The sequence below is a fragment of the Barbus barbus genome (assembly GCF_936440315.1).
Source record: "Barbus barbus genome assembly, chromosome: 9".
Classification (NCBI taxonomy): domain Eukaryota; kingdom Metazoa; phylum Chordata; class Actinopteri; order Cypriniformes; family Cyprinidae; genus Barbus; species Barbus barbus.
Genome location: NC_136737.1, coordinates 17458387 through 17480265, shown reverse-complemented (window position 1 = coordinate 17480265; position 21879 = coordinate 17458387). Strand labels below are relative to the sequence as shown.

At 37.6% G+C, this 21879-nt stretch overlaps 1 protein-coding gene across 1 annotated transcript in view; it reads left to right on the top strand.

Moving 5' to 3' along the window:
- Window positions 1-21879, top strand: part of LOC306874867 (glypican-5-like) — a gene marked incomplete at its 5' end in the record, with an annotated part of 58509 nt that overhangs the window by 17003 nt on the left and 19627 nt on the right. The window contains 2 exons of the mRNA XM_079425158.1: window positions 8945-9065; window positions 21004-21142. Of these exons, the coding sequence (XP_079281284.1) occupies window positions 8945-9065; window positions 21004-21142 (260 nt within the window). The remainder of the gene's footprint in view (window positions 1-8944; window positions 9066-21003; window positions 21143-21879) is intronic.

Genomic DNA, 21879 nt, shown 5'->3' with positions numbered 1-21879 from the left:
TGTAGTGAGCTGCAAACACTTCTCTTGGATATAAATAGTTATCCATTTTGTATAAAATGTCTTAACATTTAACAGTCTAAAATAATGAATGAAGAAAGAGACATCACAGCTGATAATACAGTTCATTTGTCACACAGGAAATGGAAAATCAAGCTAAGTGCAGTGCATTTGGGGATTCCTTGCTGTGCATTCTGTTGCATACTGCAAGTTTTGATGTAGTATGCAGATAATTAGCATTATGTGCACAGTATATGTGCTATACCCTGCAGAAATAGTGAAATTAGCATATTAGCATGCTATTCTAGGCATAGCATATTTTCCTGTGAGCACAACCTCTTCAAACAAGTCAACACTGCCCCCTTTTGGACAAAATAAATTCTTAGTTAATTGTTTGAACATTACATTCATCCATGTTTCAACCAAAAATCCCCACAAATGATTGCATGAAACTAATACATTAGTCTGGCTGAATAAAAATATTCTGCCACTTGGTCATAATAAATAGTGGGGTCAAAGAAACCCGTCGAGGAAAACATGTGTTCACAAGATGGCCGAGGTTTCACACCGAGTTCAGTCCAAAACATGTAGTTTTGGCTTGGAATTTTCAGGTCCATTTGGAAGGCTATGTAACATTTTAAATTGAGCGAACAAGATCGTTTAAGAAAATGCTTAGCTGGAGTTGTGGTTCACCTCCCATTGCACAGTGCAGTATGAATGAATGTTTCGTATAATGAGTTAACCAAGGAAATGTTAGCATGACTTATAGCTTGATGTCAGCCAGACTCCAAGCAACTGGATGTGTGAGGTTACTGTGGAAACAGTTTGTTTTTGTTTTCATTTTAGGAAACTGCCATCCGTGGACAAAGTCTTGAATTTTTTTCGGGTTGTTCTTAGTTTCTCTCTTTTTCTCTCTCACATTTTATCCATTACTGATGCCACTGTCGAACTTTAACCTACATAAAATGGTAAACAAATTGGAAAAGTGCTGACTCACTCACTCACTCAATTGTCATGAAACGCTTCAGCCTCGTTCTCAGTGTTGTGACCTGCTTAGTTTTCCTTTCCTCTGTGGTCTTAGACTGGCTGTGCTCCATTTCAGCTTATGTGTTTTCATTGAGGACCCATCCTTATGCTCACCATAACACTTATTTTGGTTTTTAAGAGCTTAAGACTGAATATGCTACAATCAGTTGTGGTTTTAGGTGGTTTAGCCTGGTTAAGCTAGCTGTACGATTGGCCTTAAGCTTGTAGCTGTGTTTTGGAACAAGGTAACTTGTTTATATCCAGTCTAAGCAGGTTATTAGTTAGTCCAAGTATGTCATTTACTGGTTTAAGCTTCTCATTAGCTAATTCAAGATGTTCAACAAGCCAATGTTTCAAAAACTGACCACGATAAGCTGGTATGAACAGTTGTTAGCTGGTTTCTTGCTAATCTAAGATAATTTACCAGGTTCAAAACACACTTACTATCATAAAAATGGTTTTGGCCAATGGCTATTGCTGCTTTTTCAAAAGGATATTTCTTTCAAAACATTGGTTTGAGCCACATAACGTAGCTAAAGGCTACATTTGACAAATTAAGAATTTAATTTAATTGTTTATTTGTTTAATTTTCACTTACATTTGTACTTTTCTATATAAAATGACCATTCTTTATAGAAAAGTACAGAAAAGTTTTTTCCTGTTTTTTGTGTGTCTAACACGATCAGTTTCACCAGGGAAGAACTGCTGAACATTCGGCAGTACACTCCACAAAATCTCCAACCGGTTTTCGATTATTCGAATGTTTTGAGAGTCAGGCAGAGCTGCAGCGCTCTTTAGACGCTTCAAGATGCGCAGACGGGAGACGCGAGCCGGTGCGCTCATGAAGCTCAGACAGCGCGGATTTTGAATGCAGTTGCCTAGCATCCATCTGGCTAATCTCCGCTCTCTACCCAACAAAACGGATGAACTCCTTCTGCTTTCCCGGTTTAACAAGGACTTCTCAAACTCTGCTGCCCTGTGTTTCACGGAAACCTGGCTGAACGGCGCCATTCCAGACAGCGTGTTACATCTGCCTAATTTCACGTTGATCAGAGCAGATAGCGACGTGGAATCAACGGGGAAATCGTGTGGCGGCGGTACATGCTTTTACATCAATGAGAAGGTGGTGTACAGATGTAACTGTGTTAAAGAAGATGCACTGTTCAGATCTAGAAACGCTTTTCATCAACTGTAAACCTTTCTATTCGCCGTGGGAGTTCTGCTCATTCATTCTCGTGAGTGTTTACATTCCACCGCAAGCGCACGTGAGCACAGCTTTACAGAAACTCACTGATCTGATCACAGACAGAACAACAACACCCAGACTCTGTTTTAATCATTCTCGGGGACTTTAATAAAGCAAATCTCTCCCGTGAACTGCCAAAATACAGACAGCATGTTACATGTCCCACCAGAGACAGTAATATATTGGATCACTGTTACAGAGTGATAAAGGACGCATATCACTCTGTCCCACGAGCAGCTTTAGGACTCTCTGATCACTGTTTGGTTCATCTTATTCCAAACTACAGGCAGAAACTTAAATCTTTTACACCTGTATTAAGGACTGTAAAGACATGGACTAATGAGACATAGCAGGAAAGACATCACCAATTACAAGACACCATCCCCCAGCACTGTGGAGAATCAACAACTGGTAGACGATCTGAATGAGTTCTATTGCAGGTTTGAAAAATACCATTCACACCTCCTGCAACCCTCCTCTCCCCCACATCTGAATTGCAGATAAGAGAAGATGACATGTGCCAGGTCTTCAAAAAGAACAAGAGAAGGAAGGCACCAGGCCTAGACGGTGTGACACCAGCCTGTCTGAAATCCTGTGCTGACTAGCTGGCCCCCATCTTCACACAGGTCGTCAACAGATCACTGGAGCTGTGTGAATTCCCCTCATGCATCAAACGCTCCACCATGATCCCCATCCCAAAGAAACCCAAGATTACGGGACTTAACGACTACAGACCTGTGGCTCTAACATCTGTGGTCATGAAGTCATTTGAAAAACTGGTTTTGGCTTATCTGAAGGACATCACTGGACCCTTACTGGACCCCCTGCAGTTTGCCTACAGAGCAAACAGGTCTGTGGATGATGCAGTCAACATGGGACTGCATTACACACTGCAACACCTGGACAGACCAGGGATTTATGTGAGGATCCTGTTTGTGGACTTCAGCTCGGCCTTTAACGCTATCATTCCAGACCTCCTCCTGCCCAAACTAACTCAGCTCTCTGTCCCCACCTCTTTCTGTCAGTGGATCAACAGCTTCCTGACAGACAGGCAGCAGCTGGTGAGGCACCCGCACCATCAGCACTGGAGCTCCTCAGGGCTGCATTCTCTCCCCACTGCTCTTCTCCCTCTACACCAACGACTGCACCTCTAAAGACCCCTCTGTCAAGCTCCTGAAGTTTGCAGATGACACTACACTGATCGGCCTCATTCAGGATGGTGACGAGTCTGCTTACAGACAGGAGGTTAAGGAGCTGGCTGTATGGTGCAGTCTTAACAACCTGGAGCTCAACACGCTCAAAACTGTGGAGATGATCATTGACTTCAGGAGAACCCCCCTGCTCTCCCCCCACTCACTATCATGAACTGTGCACTGTGACTGCAGTGGAGTCATTCAGATTTCTGGGCACCAAAATTTCTCAGGACCTGAAGTAGGACATTCACATTGACTCTATTGTGAAAAAGGCCCAGCAGAGGTTGTACTTCCTTTGCCAGCTGAGGATGTTCAACCTGCCACAGGACTTGCTGAAACGGTTCTACTCTGCTATCATTGAATCTGTCCTCTGCACTTCAATAATTGTCTGATTCAGTTCAGCTACCAAATCTGACCTCAGAAGACTACGGTGGGTAGTCCAGACTGCTGAGCGAACCATTGGTACAACCCTCCCCACTCTCCAAGAACTGTACTTATCCAGAGTGAGCAAAAGGGCTGGTAAAATCACTCTGGACCCCTCACATCCAGCACACTCCCTGTTTGAACTGTTACCATCTGGTCGACGCTACAGAGCTCTGAGCACCAGAACGACCAGACACAGGAACAGTTTCTTCCCTCAGGCAATCCATCTCATGAACACTTGAACTCTTAAAAATAAACATGAAACACACAACACTATCATACTTTTATTTTATTTAACACACACACTTATTACATTTCAAATTTGCACCTAACATACCTGTACATACTAAATTGTCTATTTTGTATATTGTGTTTGTGCTATTTTGCACATTGTCCATTTTTGTGTATTTATGCATTATTTATTTTTTTTTTATTTTTTTTTTATTATTATCTGTGTCTTGTCCTGTTGCTGTCATTCTGTCGCACTGTAGAGCTACTGTCACTAAAACAAATTCCTCGTATGTGCAAACATACCTGGCAATAAAGCTAATTCTGATTCTGATTCTGTGTAGCATGTTCAGTTTAGTGTCGCTGTAGGTCTGCTTAAACCTCTGCTTGATCATAATGCTAATGCTAGTACACACAGATTTATATAGTTTACACATATAATAAGCCTAAAGTAGGTGTTTTGGTATCCTAATAATGATAAGGACTTCAAAACACCACAGTGCAGTTTTAGCATATTTAGCACCTGCTTAAACAGGACTGTGGGTGGTTAGAGCATTTTGGGTTTTTTTGTGCACTGAGATACTATTGCACTGCTATTTAGTAAATTCTCCATTGAGGCCGTATGTAAACTTAGTGAACTATCTACCCATACAGTATTTCATAGATGGGCCTTAGTGATGTCTAAATAGGTTTCGATACATAGCATACAAATGGCACATGATACACTAATATTTTCAGTATAGTGGCTGATGACCTGAAAACCTGTAAGGGATACTGTAACTGCATATAGGATATCCAGTGCTTGTATTACAACTTATTATTGAACTACTCCTTTCCAAACAGCTGCTTTTAATACAGAACAGCGCTGTTAGCTTTGTGCAGTTCAAAGCTGACTAGATATATAACAGCTGTCCTACATTAGCATGGGCCCTTCCCAACTTCATGGACCACAGACAATAAATAGGATGGGAAACTAGCAACCAGAATGTCTTACACCCGGTTATTACACACATGAGCACACAGCTGAATTCATGCTGACATAAGACAGGATAGCATAGCTTACTCAGATGCTATACACCAAAGTTGGGTATTCTGTAAAAAAGGACTTGTTGAAATATTAGCGTATGGCATCCGTTTAGGCTGTGTGTCTTTGCCAAAGGCAATAACTTGTGGAAAAGCTGTTCTAAAGAATGAAGAAACCTCTAATGCACAGCTCATGAAGAACGGATATTGCTAGCTCATTAGGTGCCGAGTTTCATAACCTTCTGAGCAAACAAATGAGCTAATCCAATATAGCAGATGAATTTAATTGGAGTTTTACTCCTCACAGGGGGATGTGTGTGGTTTCTATGGGAAAATAAGCAGAGTTTAGTCAAAGGGGAACTCCAAACTCTTTGGTCTTGAGCTGGGTAAATATTTTTCTCTGATTTTTTTTCTGGTTTGGATTCATTTAGCTGCTAATTATTGTGAGAAATGTGGGTGAGTGCAGTGGCAGGCCCACCGCTCTGAACTGTAAGACCCATGTTCTCGCTAACACATCTGTTTGGAGAGTCTGATGTTCTTTGTAGCTTATTTGAAGCAGTTTGTCTGTGTCATAATCAAAGTACTTTATGAGGTGATTTGTTTGTTGTGGTCTTTCTTTTGTGTGTGAACTCTTTTTAGGAAAAACAGGGCTTGATTATATCGGTATTTGATTGGATTGTGTGTGGGTGAAATGTGGTAGGCTATGCTAATATTAGAGGCGCTTGCTGAGGCAATTTGAATTAACAATTGCTCATACTTGCGCTAAAGCTCTGTGAAGTATCTATAGAAAGTTTCAATCTTGACCAGTTTCTGCACTATTTTTTTCTAGAAACTATTAGTGATAAAACTGTATTTCTACTTGTTAAAACTAAAAAGTTGCATGTATTTTTTTAAAGGGACAGATCACCCAAAAATTCTGTCATTAATTACTCACCCTCTGTTCGAAATGTTAAAGGCCCAGTAGGTAATAAGGACAATGTTAAATTAGTCCATGTGACATTAGTGCTACTCTAACATGTCAAAGACTGACACGGAAGAGAAGAAATTGTTGAATATAAAATCATTTTGGGTTTCTTTGTACACAAAAAGTATTCTTGTTGCTTCATGATATTGAACCACTGATGACTATTTTAATGATGTCCTTGCTAGCTTTCTGGGCTTGAACGTGGTAGTCACGTTGCTGTCTATGCAGGGTAAGAAAGCTCTCAGATGTCATTGAAAATATCTTAATTTGTGTTCCGAAGATGAATGAAGGTCTTATGGGTTTGGAACAACATGAGGGTGAGTAAATAATGACAGTATTTTCATTTTTGGGTGAACTATCCCTTTAAACACCTCAAACAATTCCTTATCAACACAGGCGTCTATTTTGGTTGATGCCTTCCTTTTAGGAGCATCTTAAGTTTGGACTTTATTTTGCCTGGCAAATTGAAAGAAAATCATATAGGTTGATAGTCTAGAATCTAGCAACCCCACCTCTTAAAACACTAGCAACATGCAAGCAACCCTAAATTTAATGGTACCAAGTACCATTACTGTACCAAGACGGGGACGTAGTTGTTGTTGTTCCGTCTTTTTTAAGAGATTCTTGAGTCTAGACTTGACTTGGCCCAGTACACAACCACCTAGAAATGTCCTAGCAATTATCTAAATTAATTAGATTTAGCAACACTAAATCTAATTAATTTAGTTAATTTAATTCATTCAATACTGACTGTACCAAAACCGAAACCTGCTTTTAATTTAAACTAATAGCTATTCAAAATCGATATTTGAAGCCACTGATAGACTTGTAATGTCTCATCAAAAATGTAATACTCTCAAAATGAAGTGTGTCATGGAAATATTCATTCTTCCTTTTTGAGTATCTGCAGAGAAATGAAGAAGACAAGCAGCCATTTCAACAGTCATGCTATAGTAAATTTCCATAAAAATGTCTATTCGTGATGATCAGCCTTAAGATTGGCTGTATGTTTACTGAAACACGTCGAACAGATTCTTTCCTCTTTAATTATGTGCATATGGAGCACATTTGGCTCACCAAAGAAAGAACGAGCAAGTAAAAATGACTGTATCCACAGTCAGCGCATTCTTCTTTTAAATAAGCCACATAATCCGCTCCTCTCATGTAGTGAATACTCGCATATCTCATCTCCATCGTACCTGCCGCCCAAATGCATTTAAGCATGACAGCTAAAAGCACAAACCAACAAACAAGTCTGTCACATTGGTTCCTGACAAAGTGCTTCCACCTTGCAAAGTGAGCTGTGTGTTCGGATGCAGCATGAGGTGTCTGGGGTCATTATTTATTCACTTAGATTAGCTGTGGTGAAAACAGCGGGTCGATTCTCCAACAAGCATTCATTTATTGATGCACAAGCACATGGCTGCATTATTCTGCACTCCCGCTGCGCTTTATATGCCCCCCACTGTTAACCCTTTGATCCGTCTGTCTGACTGTCTATCTTCCCGTCTGTCTCAAGGACGCTGGTGCTGGAAATAGCTTCTGTGTTATTATCTCACAATTGCTAAAAAATGGTTTTGCATAAACTGATGGATATGTGACGTTTACTCTTCATGATATGGAAATTTGCGAAAAGGTGTTTTGCCTGTGTTAATTTACACACATTTTTGTCTCTTGATAAAAATTATTTTGTCATGTCATACATTGAATAATTTAGTTTTATTAAATTTTAGTTTTAAAAACATTAGTGTAATGTGTGTTTATCATATCATACTGTGCATTTTGGACATTTTAATTGCGTGCTTTAAAATTGGGTTAATTTCACTTGGAACACAAAGTAACACCCTAGCAACACCCTAGTAACATTCTAAATATGATGCATATCATATTTAGTTTCATGCAAACTTTGGACCTTTTAATTGTGCGCTTTAAATTTGGGCTCATTTCACTTGGAACACAAAGGAACGCCCCAGAAAAACCCCAGCGACCACATAACAACATTCTGTCAGTGTCAACCATCATGGCAGCATGTTAGAGGCAACCAAAACTAATGTGTTTTTTTTTTGTCTCAAAATTATGTTATTGTCCATTTACTTCTATTTAATTTATTTTATTTATTTATTTTTGCTCATTTTAGTCAATCAAATCTCTGCATCTTTCCATGCTTGTAATATATCCACCCTACTTCCCAGTCATATCTGTATTTAAAGTTCACTCTCTGTGCTTAATCAAAGTCTTAACCTATCTGCCCCGCCTGAGCTTGACCCACTGATCTTATAGGCTGCTGAACATGGCACTCTGACAGTCACTATGGCAACCAATGTTGAGATGTCCCACCGAAGAGTGAATATTGAAGACCTATCGAGACCTTTCACTCAAGTTTGTTTCCTCATCAACATTGTTCATTGAATAGCATTGTCAGGGATCCATAAAATTGTTTTATGGTCAACCTGTCTGAATCTATTGTGCTTTCTCGAATACTGTTTAGTAGGTCAGCATTTTGCGTTGCTTGCCTCGGTTGCACCAACTTTGCCTTTGTTGAAGGACGCCCTCCATCCGTCTCCGTTAACGTCTCTAATAAAAGGGTGCAGGGTCTATACCTACATTTTCAGCACAGTTGTGTCTTCAGGCTTCACCGCAGGCTTCATAATGAATCATTTATGTGGGTGAAATGGCTGTCTGAACATCCGATCAATCCTTGGGCCTGTTTCTAATAGACAAGTCTTGAACAATCCCTGCATTTTTAGGACTCCAGAACTCAAAATAGGGAGATCGTTATCATCAGACCAATGAGTGCTCGATTTCTGTACTGGTAACATATTTCTTGCTCTGTTTCTGCTTCAGTTATACAGGTCATGTGGTGGGGAATGGACTGCAAGCCCAGAAACACAACCCAGAGATAAAGATCAGAAGTGCAGATCCAATCCTGGTCAACGTGAAGGAAAAGCTAGAGCACTTCAACCAGGTAGGTCCCAAAACACCTGAGGTCAGAACAGCCATCCTCCCACATTGAACCAAAACATAGGGTCTTAGCCCTAACCCTGACCCTCTAACCTTAAGCTCAACAAAATCATTGTAGTACTGAAGCCAGGTGCATTTTGCTACACTTTTGGCAATACATTTGCTGTGAAATTGGGGACAGCTTTGAGGAATTCATATGAGACGTAATCAACTGTGATCGTGTTGGGTGAACATGCATTGTGCGACTTGCGATAATTCGGAGGTTCTGAGCCTTTGAACATATTACAAATTAGTTGAATTGACATGAAGAATTCCTTGAATGTCCAAAATGTTTAGGTAAGGTTAAAAATTATCAGGAGCTTGTAATACACAATACAAGCCACTGCCGTACGAGATTGAACAATTTCCGCCTGATTTCCTTTGACGCGGAAAAAAACAAAAAACAGTTGGGACAAGTCACTCAAATAAATTTAATTGGGACAAATAAATCAGACTACAAGCTAAAATCATGCTTGTACGCAAATGGTGTGCAGTGGTGTTCTGAAATGAGGAGGTAAAGTTTTGTTTGTTTGTTTTTTAATAAAATGTAGCTTCATGTCCCAGTCACGTTTTCTTGGTTAAATAAACATTACTTACACTATCAGGAAAAAAAAAATTAACCATGTAATCAATATTCTATTTATTAAAGCCAAGTATGAATCTCATCAAGTTAGTGCTCATCATGCTTAATTTTAAGCATTTTACATTTATTCCAAAATAATAACTCAAGCTGGTAACAATTTAAACGATATATTTGTATTTGTGAACTTATGTTCAGTTATTCTTTTTAATACTTAACTTTTAACTATTTTTGAATTTTTTGGATCATCAGTCATCAAAGCTTGGTAAATATTTGTCACAGACACCAAGATTTACTTTAAATTTCAACAAGCTGTTTACTCACTAAAACTCCCACAGATCATGTTTTCAGGCAATTTCAAGTCTTACAGTACTTTGACATAAAGTGGTTATATCTAAGTGTGTGAGTTGTTTTAAATGACTTTTTTAAATTAGTCTTCCCATTAATGCCATTATATTGTTCATTCAGACTGATTCGCGAACTCGGAATGCGCACAAATACAAGAGGCGGGATGTATCACATGAACCAATTACGACTGAACATAATCATATTGCTATATCACTCATGAGACTTTCGCCCATTCATTCTCAATTACCCCCCAGTAAACCCACCTTACACTTTAGGAGGTCTTAAAGGGTTAGTTCACCCAAAAATGAAAATTCTGTCATTAATTATTCACCCTCATGTTGTTCCAAACTCGAAAGACCTCCGTTCATCTTTGGACACAAATTAAAATATTTCTGATGGTATTTGAGAGCTTTCAAAACCGTAATTTTACGAAGCTACGAGAATACTTTTTGTGCGCAAAAGAAAAAAAAATAACGACTTTATTCAAATTCGTCTTCTCCACGTCACCCTAGTGCCATTTTGGAGAATATCCACTGAATGCAAACAGCGTATGCTCTTCTGTGTCAGCTGCACCACACAGATATGTTTTCTTCATTGTACGTACACTTTGATTTGAGCGAAAACAACGTATCTGTGTTTGCGTGTATAACGCTGTTTGCGTTCAGTGGATATTCTCCAAAATGGCGCTAGGGTGACGTGGAGAAGACGAATTTGAATAAAGTCGTTTTTTTTTTTCTTTTGCGCACAAAAAGTATTCTCGTAGCTTCGTAAAATTACGGTTGAACCCCTGATGTCACATGGATTATTTTACCGTTTCTGGACCTTGATATTGTAAGGACCCTTGTTGTCTATGGAGGGTCTGAGAGCTCTCAGATTCCATCAGAAATATCTTAATTTGTGTTCCGATGAAGAACGGAGGTCTTACTAGTTTGGAACAACATGAGGGTGAGTAATTAATGACAGAATTTTTATTTTTGGGTGAACTATCCCTTTAAAACTCAATGAGCTCAGGGGAGGCGAGAGAGGCGTGGACTCTTGCTGTAACTTTACCTGCTGGTGTCACTGTTGGACAGTGTTTCTTTAGAAAACGAGTGAATTATACACTTTTTAATGTTATATTTGTAATATTTGCATTGTTTTATTTTTGTACTACAATTGTTTTTCTCATCCAATATTTTGAGGAGACACTGCCTCCCTCGCCTCCTCCATGGAAACGCCCCTGATGTACCCCCATCTTTAGTGACAAGCTTTACAATGAATGATGAATGAGAATAAGATTTTTGGTGACAGTTCTGCAGTGCAACTTATTACAACGCTTCTAGAACGACCATCTACCGAGGAACCAATGAAGGGTTGTTTGGGTTTTTGTGGTAATTTGCTTGTCAGTGAGGATGTTAAAACACAATTGATAAGTCAGTGCTGTCAGTTCTGACTTGTTTACTAAGGTGTACCGTATATATATCCTGAAGTCAAAGACCATTAATGGTCTGTTTCATCTTTTAACCAAGATCTTACCAGAGTCATATTGACCAACCTGACAAACAGTAAAACATACAGCTATGGCTCATGTGCGTTTCTTTTTATAAAACTTTCCCTAAATGTTTGCTTTGTGAGCCAAAAAGAAGACATTAAGAACCGCCAGAAGCCCTAGTTTCAGCTTGCCCACCAAACAAAAATAGTTCAACTCAACGCCAGCGCACATGTCAAGAGTGGTGAGACGGTGTCATTAGTCCAGGGATTGCTCTGTGATCAGTCTGCAGCAAGATCAGACCAAACATCCTCAGCGGGAGTGTTGAAGACCTTCTTGGCATGATGACAAAGTCTGTTGCTACTGCAGCTGCGTTTGGGAGGGTACAGAGGGCAGCTCAGTTGGCCCTCTGGAAGCCATTTTGTAACGTCTTTCATTGCTCCATTAAAACCAGATGTTTTGGTTCCATATTATGTCCAAACCCAACCCACCCCTGGCCGCATTGCTTTGCTGTGAGGACTTACGTCACTGGCAGGCAAGAAAGCTGGGAAAGTACAGTAGATTTGTGTCAGGGGTTGAGGAGAAGGTCACTTTGAACTGCTTGTGAAATTATATAATTATTCCCTTAGGTCTTCAAGACCTTGGTGAGGTCTTGTGAGGTTTTTTGCTCTCACAATGACTTGTGGGAGTTTTTAGTGGCTGACTGGTATTTAATTAACCTATTCTGCGTAAAAACCTGCATTGGTGTACAACTAATAGCCTTGATACTCTTGCAAGCGGGGATGGGTTGGAAAATGCATCCGTATGCATCAGAGAAACAAGTTCGCAGCCATCTTTAGAATTTTGTCTTTGAATGTCCGTTTTTTGTGCTAGCTCTATATATTTCTATAGCTGCTGTTGAAGAGTAATGAGCTGGTGAAGTGGATTTATTTGTTGTAGAGTTAACAAAAGTTATCATGAGCATTGTAATGTTTGAAGTGAATTTTATAACAAATGTCAGTAGACCGGTAAGATTTTTTGAAACGAGCGGTTCATTCAGAACTTCGTACGACCTTACTTTCACACTGTGGAAACGCAAACAGAAGTCCGAAGACAAAGAGTGCTGTGCTGAAAATGGGCGGAGCTACATAAGGCCTATATGGCAGTAAATTTATTATACTAGCATGCTGTTTTGAATTCAGTATGTGAATGCAGACGCTTTTAAGCTTGATTGTGCACTAGTTGTGTTTGTTCATAATGCAATTTCCACATACAGTAATACCTATAGCGGGTATAAGCATAAACTGTTTTCTGTTTCGTTTTTTAGGCTAATTGTTGTCATGCTGGAGAATCTTGCTAAGTCAGTTAGCTAAAATGCTAATGTTTTTAGCAACTTCCCTGAATCCAGTTTCATGCAAAGACTTTTGAACTATATCACCCCCTTAAGTACACTGCAAACAATTACTTAAGTTTTTATTTTTAAGCCATTTTTTTCTTTTGTCTTTGTTTGTTTTAAGCCATTTTTTCAAGTAAAAACATCTCAAAATCTTGAGATACATTTATTTTAAAAGAAACACTGCATAAGATTGAAAGACTTCATAGATTGTGTCTTCAATTGTGTATTTTTTCTTTCTAAAAAAAGAAAAAGAATCTGCCAGTGAAGTAAGACAAAACACACTTGTATTAAAGATTAATTTTAAGAAAACAAATCCTAATAGTTTATACAGCATTGCCTCTCAAGTAAATTAATCTTGTTTTAAGGATCTCTACATATTTTATCTGGAAGATTATACAAACATACTCATTAAGAAAAGGATTTTTGCAGTGTACTGTACGTCATGTTGTTACCAATTACGGGTCCTTTTCAGCAGTCTTTTATATGTGGCCCATATAAAGTATCTTGCAAAGCTAGGACATGTGTTACACACTGAATAGTACAGAAAGTGTGACAGGTCTTCAATCTGATGACCTCCAGCGCTTTTCAAGTAAAAACCAAAGCCTTAGTCCCAGTCCGACTCTGATTAAGCCTTATTGAGAAATTAATATTGCAATGCCATGTCCCAAGAGTGAGTCATCTTGCGCTACAGGGAAGATTTATGCGTCTCATGGTTGAGTTTACATCAAAGGTCGTCATTATTTTTTTCTCTGAATCTTCTGTGCATCCTTTTGCTTTGAGCGGACAGAATGATGTAATACTCTTTTGCATAAAGCTAAGTAATTTATGTGGCCTCCCCGCGAAAATGGCAAATGAAGAAAACCCCAGGCTTGACTTACGCAGCTTTATAAGCGGAAAAGTGTCAGGGAGGGATGCTAATGAGTATGAATGCTTTCATAACCTGCTGTCTAATGTAAACATACATCAACACACCAACACTAACACATATAACACATGCAAGTGGATGTGTGCATCATATTTCAATTCAATCTGAAGACATCCAAGTCCATGTTGTTCAGTAATTGTTCTGGGGTGCGTTTCCCAAAAGCATCGTTAGCTAACTATGGTGGTAAGTTCCATTGAACTTTGGTAACGACGGAACTTGCAAACATAGTTGCTTTTGAGAAACGCACCCCAGGATAGTTCACATGTAGATTTTCGAAGAATCTTTTTCAATATGTCAAGTGCCAAAATAGCCTAATAACCGCTACGAAAGCACTATAATAGTAGTCGACATGTCTTGTATGCTATATTTTAAACCTTCTGAAATCACATGAGACATTTTGCAAGGAAATTCACTTAAATTTTCCCTTTCACTGTAGCTCTTCTCCATTGTGCTTATTTTGACCTAGCTTGTTGCATTTGCTTACGAAACCAACATTGAAATCAATGGCGTTTTGGCGTCAATGTCGTCGAACGTTAAACGACACGTACTGTAAAAGGTGCCGTTTGTTATGATCTTAGAAGAAATGCGAAATGTTAGCATCTGTAAATAAAACTTAAATTTCAGAAAAGAATTCCATAAAACCTTAAGAATTTTAATTTAAAATATTAAAATATTAAAAATCCAATTAAAAATAAACAGCATACAAATTTTGAACAATGCAAGAGTGAGTAAATATTTATACTTTTGTTTATACGTTTGGGTTTTTTATTTTTTTTTATTTATGTACAATAGTTAGTTTGATATGTAAATGAGCGATTCGTATGTTTGATCTGACTCTTGCCTAACATACTCAAAAATGCTATAAAAAAGCCTCATCAATCCAAGGCACTCGAAAATATTGTGGAAAAGTAAAAAGCCTTTATTCACATATGTTAACTTTTGTGTGTTAAATGGCATATACCAGGGGTGCAAACTTGTCACCTTTGGGCGAAATTCGCCGTTTTCACCTTGTAATAGTTCATTCACGTGAATCGTGTAGATCTGGAAAAAAAATAATAAAAATGGGGGGGGGGGTTCAGGGTCGTCGTCGTTGTATCTGCGAGTCACCTGTGTCACGTCACCTGTAGCATTTCTTTCCCCTGTTGGCAAAGGAATGGACCTGCCCTACTCTGCCTCTGATTGGCTTACCTTAATGTTCTTTCCCTCATGCAACCAATCTCACTCCTGAAGCCTAACTTTTAGACGTTGCAGACAACTGTCCATATTTCCAGAGGCTGCGTAAAACGTGAAGGAACAAGCTAACGATAGGCAATTTATTTTATTAAGTAATTGTGGTGGTTAGATTAGCCTGTTTGTAGCTAGCTAAATTACGTTTGCTGTAGAGCAGGATGGAATGCATTTGTATCTGCTGTAAATTATGGTGTTCCAGTTTAAATGGTGATTACCGCGTGAGGCTGTTTTGTTTTTTTTTGCGTGAGGCTGCTGTTTTTGTTTTGTTTTGCATGAGGCTGCTGTTGCGATCCATATGAAGATTGTAAGTTAAATAATCGCTACATTAGAAGTCGATTTGAGAACTGTTCAATTAAAGCATAGTTTAATGAACAGTAATATTAGCATCACTCTGCTCAAGTGGAGGCAGCGCTAGGTGTCAGCCTGTAACAGCCTGTTTCAAGACGGAGAAACACCTCGCGTTTAGTCAGCTGCTTCAAAAATTTGAGTGCTGAAATGAAGATTTACAGTGGTTTATTTGCCCTGACTAAGTTCATGTAACATCTTAACAACAATCCTTTTTGATTGTAGACTGTAGTTGTCGCTCAAACTTCTTTTAGTCATATAAAGGTGTTTATCCTTGAATGGTGCACTGCAAAAAAATGCTTTCCTAGAGTTTTTGTCTTGTTTCTAGTCCAAATATCTAAAAAGTTTAGTTTAGTTTGTCACCTTTTTCACCGCTGACGAGTTTGCACCCCTGATATACGTAGATTAGAAACGACATAAGGGTGAGTAAATAATAGCATTGATTTTAAATAAAACTAAACACAATAAAAATTGTTTAATTAAAGTAAAGCTAAAATGTAGAACAAATAAATATTACAGAAAAAAATGAAAATCCTAAATGTACTTTTTTCAAAAAAATTACTAAAATTGAAATATAAAATAAAGCTAAATAAGAAAAAACTAAACAAAATTTAATAAAAATGACTAACGCACATATCAGAATTACTAAAATAAAAAAAATTTAAATTAAACCGAGGTAACACTTTAGTATAGCGACCAATTCTCACTATTAACTAGTTACTTATTAGCGTGCATATTATTAAGACATTGGCTGTTTATTAATTAACTATTAATAAGCAGAAAATTAGAAGTTCATTGAGGCAAAAGTTGTAGTTAATGGTTTGTTAATAGCAAGAATTGAACCTTAAAATAAAGTGTGACCGAAATGGAAAATATAAAAATAAAAGCTTTATTTAAAAAATAGATAAATACTATACTATTGTATGTAAATAATACTAAAATAACACTGAATGATAGTATGATTTTCATTTTCATTTTAAGAGGCAGCAGCTGTGATTTCTTTGTAATATTGTTTGGATGTGTCATGTATGTGTATAAATTATTGGTCTCTTTTTCTGCCCCCTGCCAAACGTGCCTTGGTATCGCTTTCCTTTGACCATTAGAGGTGTATCTCAGTCCAATTGATGTGCCTGTTGTCAAGGAGACGCGGTTTGGCAACAAAGACCCCCAACACGTCCTATCGATCTGTTTGCATGAATGGGGTTTTAAAACTGCCACGGATATAAGGGAATTTGTTTCCAAAATGACTCTGAAAATCCTGCTGCAGAAAAGCTATCTTTTTGGAGATGTAATGAAGACAGACCGTGGAGAGCTCTGAATATTAAGGTACATGCTGTTTCAGATGCCACGTTTGATCTATCGCTTAAAGATTTTAGTATGTGCCCTATTCTGCACTGCAGTTGATTGCACAAGAAGTGGATGTTGTCTGGAGTGTAGAGAAATTAAATTTTATAAGAAATCATGAGATCAACTTTGGGAAATGTCACTTTTTATTCTGTTTAATTTTCTAGAATCCTAAAACAGGTTTGGTTTAGCCAGAAACACTTTGTGCCTGTCAATAATTTGCTGAGAGGGCTTTTAGGGGTGGGGCTTAGGAAAGGGGGTGGAGAAAATAGAAGGAACGCCCACTTTTCACAATCCAATCAATACCAGAGGAATAAACTCCGTAAAATAGGTTTCAAATGCATTTTTTGTCCATTTTAACTTCTTTATGTAGGAAAATTAAAGTGAAATGAAGACAGAGACGTCACTGAAAATTCCTGAGGTATTTTAATAGAACCATGTCAGTTTAACGCCGACAATATTGGCTCACGACTCAGTGTGGAGGACTTTCTTGGAGAGGTCTTTCTTTAATTATTTCTTCTCTTATCACAAACAAAACAATTAAAAATTGAATGTGCAGCTAAATTGAATAATGAACCAGGCAGGGGAAAAAAGAAAGCACTAATAAGTATGTCGCTATTTTATCTAAATAGAAGGGGGTGGGCGCGCTGGAAAAGGACACTCTGTTCTGTCTGTTGTTGCCATGGTGTTCGTCTGACGCTTGGCATAATTCATTATACGGCAGTTAATTAACAGTCCCCTGGGGGACGTTTTCCACAAAGTCACTGTGCAATTTAATTGCGCTGCTTTCCTTCGTCAGGGAGAAACAGAATATAAAGGAATTTAATTCAAAGAGTGCTTCAATGAAATCTAGCAATATTCTTCATTGTTCAGCTTTTTCTTACATGTAGGCCTATATCTGTTTTTGTTTTTGTTTTGTTTTGTTTTGTTTTGTTTTTTTGCACAATACATCATTATCATATATATAAAACAAAATAAAGTAAACTTTGTTTAAAAAATGTTTTGAAAATGTTTTGTTTAAGTGTTTTCTTTTATTGCTAATGCAACCTTTTTACACCACAGACTGAACAAAATTAAGCATTGCTTGGTAATTGATTGACCTAAAGTGCTATTACCTAATTATGTACTTAAATTTAACAGCTGACAGCTACTCAAACTAATTATTTTCATACCTTTCTATCAAAGTTCTCTGACATTATCAAGATTAATTTGTTCTGACACAGTTTAACTCTCATTTCTTGTACTATTTTATTACTATTTTCTAAACTATAGCGAATAAAGTGTGATAATGTGAGAAATGTTAAAGGCGTTTTAAATCAAATTAAATAATTACATAAATTTAGTACCTTGACTTATTTTTTTGTTGTACATTGTTACAGTGCATGTTATGATTTATTTAAATTTCTAGTGTTGTAGTTTTTAATTTCTCAATACAAAGTAGTAGATAATTATCATCAATACAATTAAAATAGTTTGCGTATCAGCAAGAATTTTTTTTTTGTCATTTAGTTTCTGTTTTTGTCTCATCACATTTGGTTGCCACACCCACAGTGAAATCTCATTGGTCCAAAAGCTTGCTCCACGAAATATTAATCATTAGTTATGTTCTGATTGGCTGTGAGTGTGCCACAACTTCCATGAAGTTGTTTTGCACTTCTCTGTGTTTAAAAAGAGAAAAGAAAGAAAGAGAGTGAGACAGAATATGAAATCAGAAACAATAGGGGAGCCAGAAATGAACTCACTTAAGATGTTATGAAATATGCACTTCTGCGATTCCCTGAGCTGTTTTTCTAAACCGTTCCGAAATGGCCCTCAACTGCACTTGTTTAATATTCTCTCGCTGTGAAAATGGAATTTGCACTTGAGTGGACCCATGTTTAGAGCGCTGGAATGCTGCTGCCTTGACTTCTTGCCTGGAAGCCTTTATTGGAACACATGGGGCTATTTGGACGTGATGGGAGATCTCCACTCACTTACTCGCTTCAGAGGGAGTCGTTTCAGTAAAATTCCACCATTACAGCTTGTGAATTTGAGAACAAGTTGTAGTTGTTTTGCTGCAGCAACTGTAAATTGTATCATAGATAAAAAAAAACCGATATAGAATAGTGTAGTGTTAAAGGATTAGTTCACTTTTAAAAAAACTTTTGCTGATAATTTACTCACCCCCATGTCATCCAAGATGTCCATGTCTTTCTTTCTTCAGTCGAAAAGAAATTAAGGTTTTTGATGAAAACATTTCTCCATATAATGGACTTCATTGGGACCCAAACGGTTCAAGGTCCAAATGACAGTTTCAGTGCAGCTTCAAAGGGCTTTAAACGATACCAGACGATGAATAAGGGTGTTATCTAGCGAAACGATCGGTCATTTCAAAAATAAATAAAAAAGTTTAAGTTTTATAAGCACAAATGCTCGCCTTGCTCTGTTCTGTGATGCACGTTCGTGACGTCACGTAATACGCAATTACGTGGAAAAGGTCACGGTTGACTTAGGCGGAAGTACCTAAGTCAACACCCAGGATACGCACACAAAATGGGCATTTTAAACGATAAACTGACACAAAGACATTTGAATATGTGTATATGGTCCTCCTTCCGCACATTTGTAAACACTGACTCGGTACTTCCGCCTAAGTCAACCGTGGCCTTTTCCATGTAATTGCGTATTACGTGATGTCACGAACGCGCATCACCATTTAAAGCCCTTTGAAGCTGCACTGAAACTGTCATTTGGACCTTGAACCTTTTGGGTCCCAATGAAGTCCATTATATGGAGAAATGTTTTCATCAAAAACCTTAATTTCTTTTCGACTGAAGAAAGAAAGACATGGACATCTTGGATGACATGGGGGTGAGTAAATTATCAGCAAAAGTTTTTTTTAAAAGTGAACTAATCCTTTAATGCTTTATAATAACTTCTGATTATTGTAATTATAAGCATTACATAAAACTAGCAGTTAGCGACTATTATAAGACAGACAGATAGATACAGACAGATAGATAGATAGATAGATAGATAGACGGACGGACGGACGGACGGACGGACAGATAGACAGATATATAGATGGATGGACAGATAGAAAGAAAGACAAAGAAAGAAAGAAAGAAAGAAAGAAAGAAAGAAAGAAAGAAAGAAAGAAAGAAAGAAAGAAAGAAAGAAAGAGAAAGAAGGACTATCTATTGACAGACAGATGGATGGATGGATGGATGGATGGATGGATGGATGGATGGATGGATGGATGGATGGATGGATGGATGGATGGATGGATGGATGGATGCAAAGAAAGAAAGATGGACGATGGATAGATAGATATATCATAGAAAGAAAGAATGAAGGATGGACAGACGGACGGATGGACGGATGGATGGATGGATGGATGGAAAGAAAGAGAGAAAGTAGGACGGACAGACGGATAAATGGATAGATAGTTGAAAGAAAGAAAGAAAGAAAGAAAGAAAGAAAGAAAGAAAGAAAGAAAGAAAGAAAGAAAGAAAGAAAGAAAGATGGATGGAAGCATGGATGGATAGATGAAAGAAAGTAAGAAAGAAAGAAAATATGAAAGAAAGAGAAAGAGACATAGATGAAAGAAAGGACGGATGGATGGATGGAAAGAAAGAGAGAAAGTAGGACGGACAGACGGATAAATGGATAGATAGTTGAAAGAAAGAAAGAAAGAAAGAAAGAAAGAAAGAAAGAAAGAAAGAAAGAAAGAAAGAAAGAAAGAAAGACGGATGGATGCATGGATGGATAGATGAAAGAAAGTAAGAAAGAAAGAAAATATGAAAGAAAGAGAAAGACAGACATAGATGGATGGATGGATGGATGGATGGATGATAGAAAGAAAGAAAGAAAGAAAGAAAGAAAGAAAGAAAGAAAGAAAGAAAGAAAGAAAGAAAGAAAGAAAGAAAGACGGATGAATGGACAATAGTTGATAGAAAGAAAAAAGAAAGAAAGAAAGAAAGAAAGAAAGAAAGAAAGAAAGAAAGAAAGAAAGAAAGAAAGAGAGAAAGTCGGACAGATGGATGATAAATGAAAGAAAGAAAGAAAGAAAGAAAGAAAGAAAGAAAGAAAGAAAGAAAGAAAGAAAGAAAGAAAGAAAGGGATGGACAGATATAGTTTTATTAAATGTACTATAAATATTTATATTTACAATATTATAATTTTTTATAGTTTTTTAAAATAATATATTAATTATTAAATGTATTAATTTAATTGTATTCTTATTCAGGCTATCTATAATTAAACTTGTTGTTATGGAATCTCATAAGAATCTGTGTCTGCTGTACAGGAGATGTGGGGAGAGATGAGTTTGAGAACAGATGGTCGTGAGGACGTCGAGATCAGCAGCGGCGACGCAGCAGAAGGCAGCAGCGAGTGCGATGATGAAGACGGCTGTCAAGGATCTGGCCGCAGTGAAGATGAGACAGGTGAGTTCATTCGTCCCCTGCATCGCGGCTCAAAGACAACTGTCTCCCTGTGTTTACTTGATCCAGAGCTCCCAGGAGAGACGTCAGTCCCATGTTGCTTAGAAACCCACTGCCATTTACTGTCTCGTGTTTGTTTTAGGAGGTCAGTCGCTTCTCGTTATTTACTCTGCTGATCACAACACGGCCATTCGGAGCTTTCAGATGGTCTGCTCCAGCTCTTGTGTGCCCACATATCCAATTCCTTATTTGAATCAGTAAATGTAACTTGCAGTAACTTTAATAATAATGATTCTCAAAGGATAGTATTAATTAATTTGCGAATGTCATTTGTTTTAAGTGTAAATCAAAGCAAAATTTAAATGAGGTTTATGGTAAAAAAAAATAATAATAAGGTAAGAATATAAAGGTTTTTTTCTGGTTTTAAGCATAAATCAAAGGGAAATTGAATGATGTATGTGTTAATAACAAGCAAACAATCAATCAAACAAAAACAATTTCCCAGTGTGGTATGAAATATTAAGTTGTTTTTTTTCTTGTTTTAGGCATCAGTCAAAACTAATTTGCATAAGATTCATGGTAAATAACAATTCCCCAATGTGTAAATGCCCCCATTTTTTCTTGTTTTTAATTATTTTAAAGCAAAATTTAATGTGGTTCATCTTAAAAATAAACAAACAATAACAATTTCCCAGTATGGTAAACATAAATCAAAGCTAAACGGAATGAGGTGTATGAAA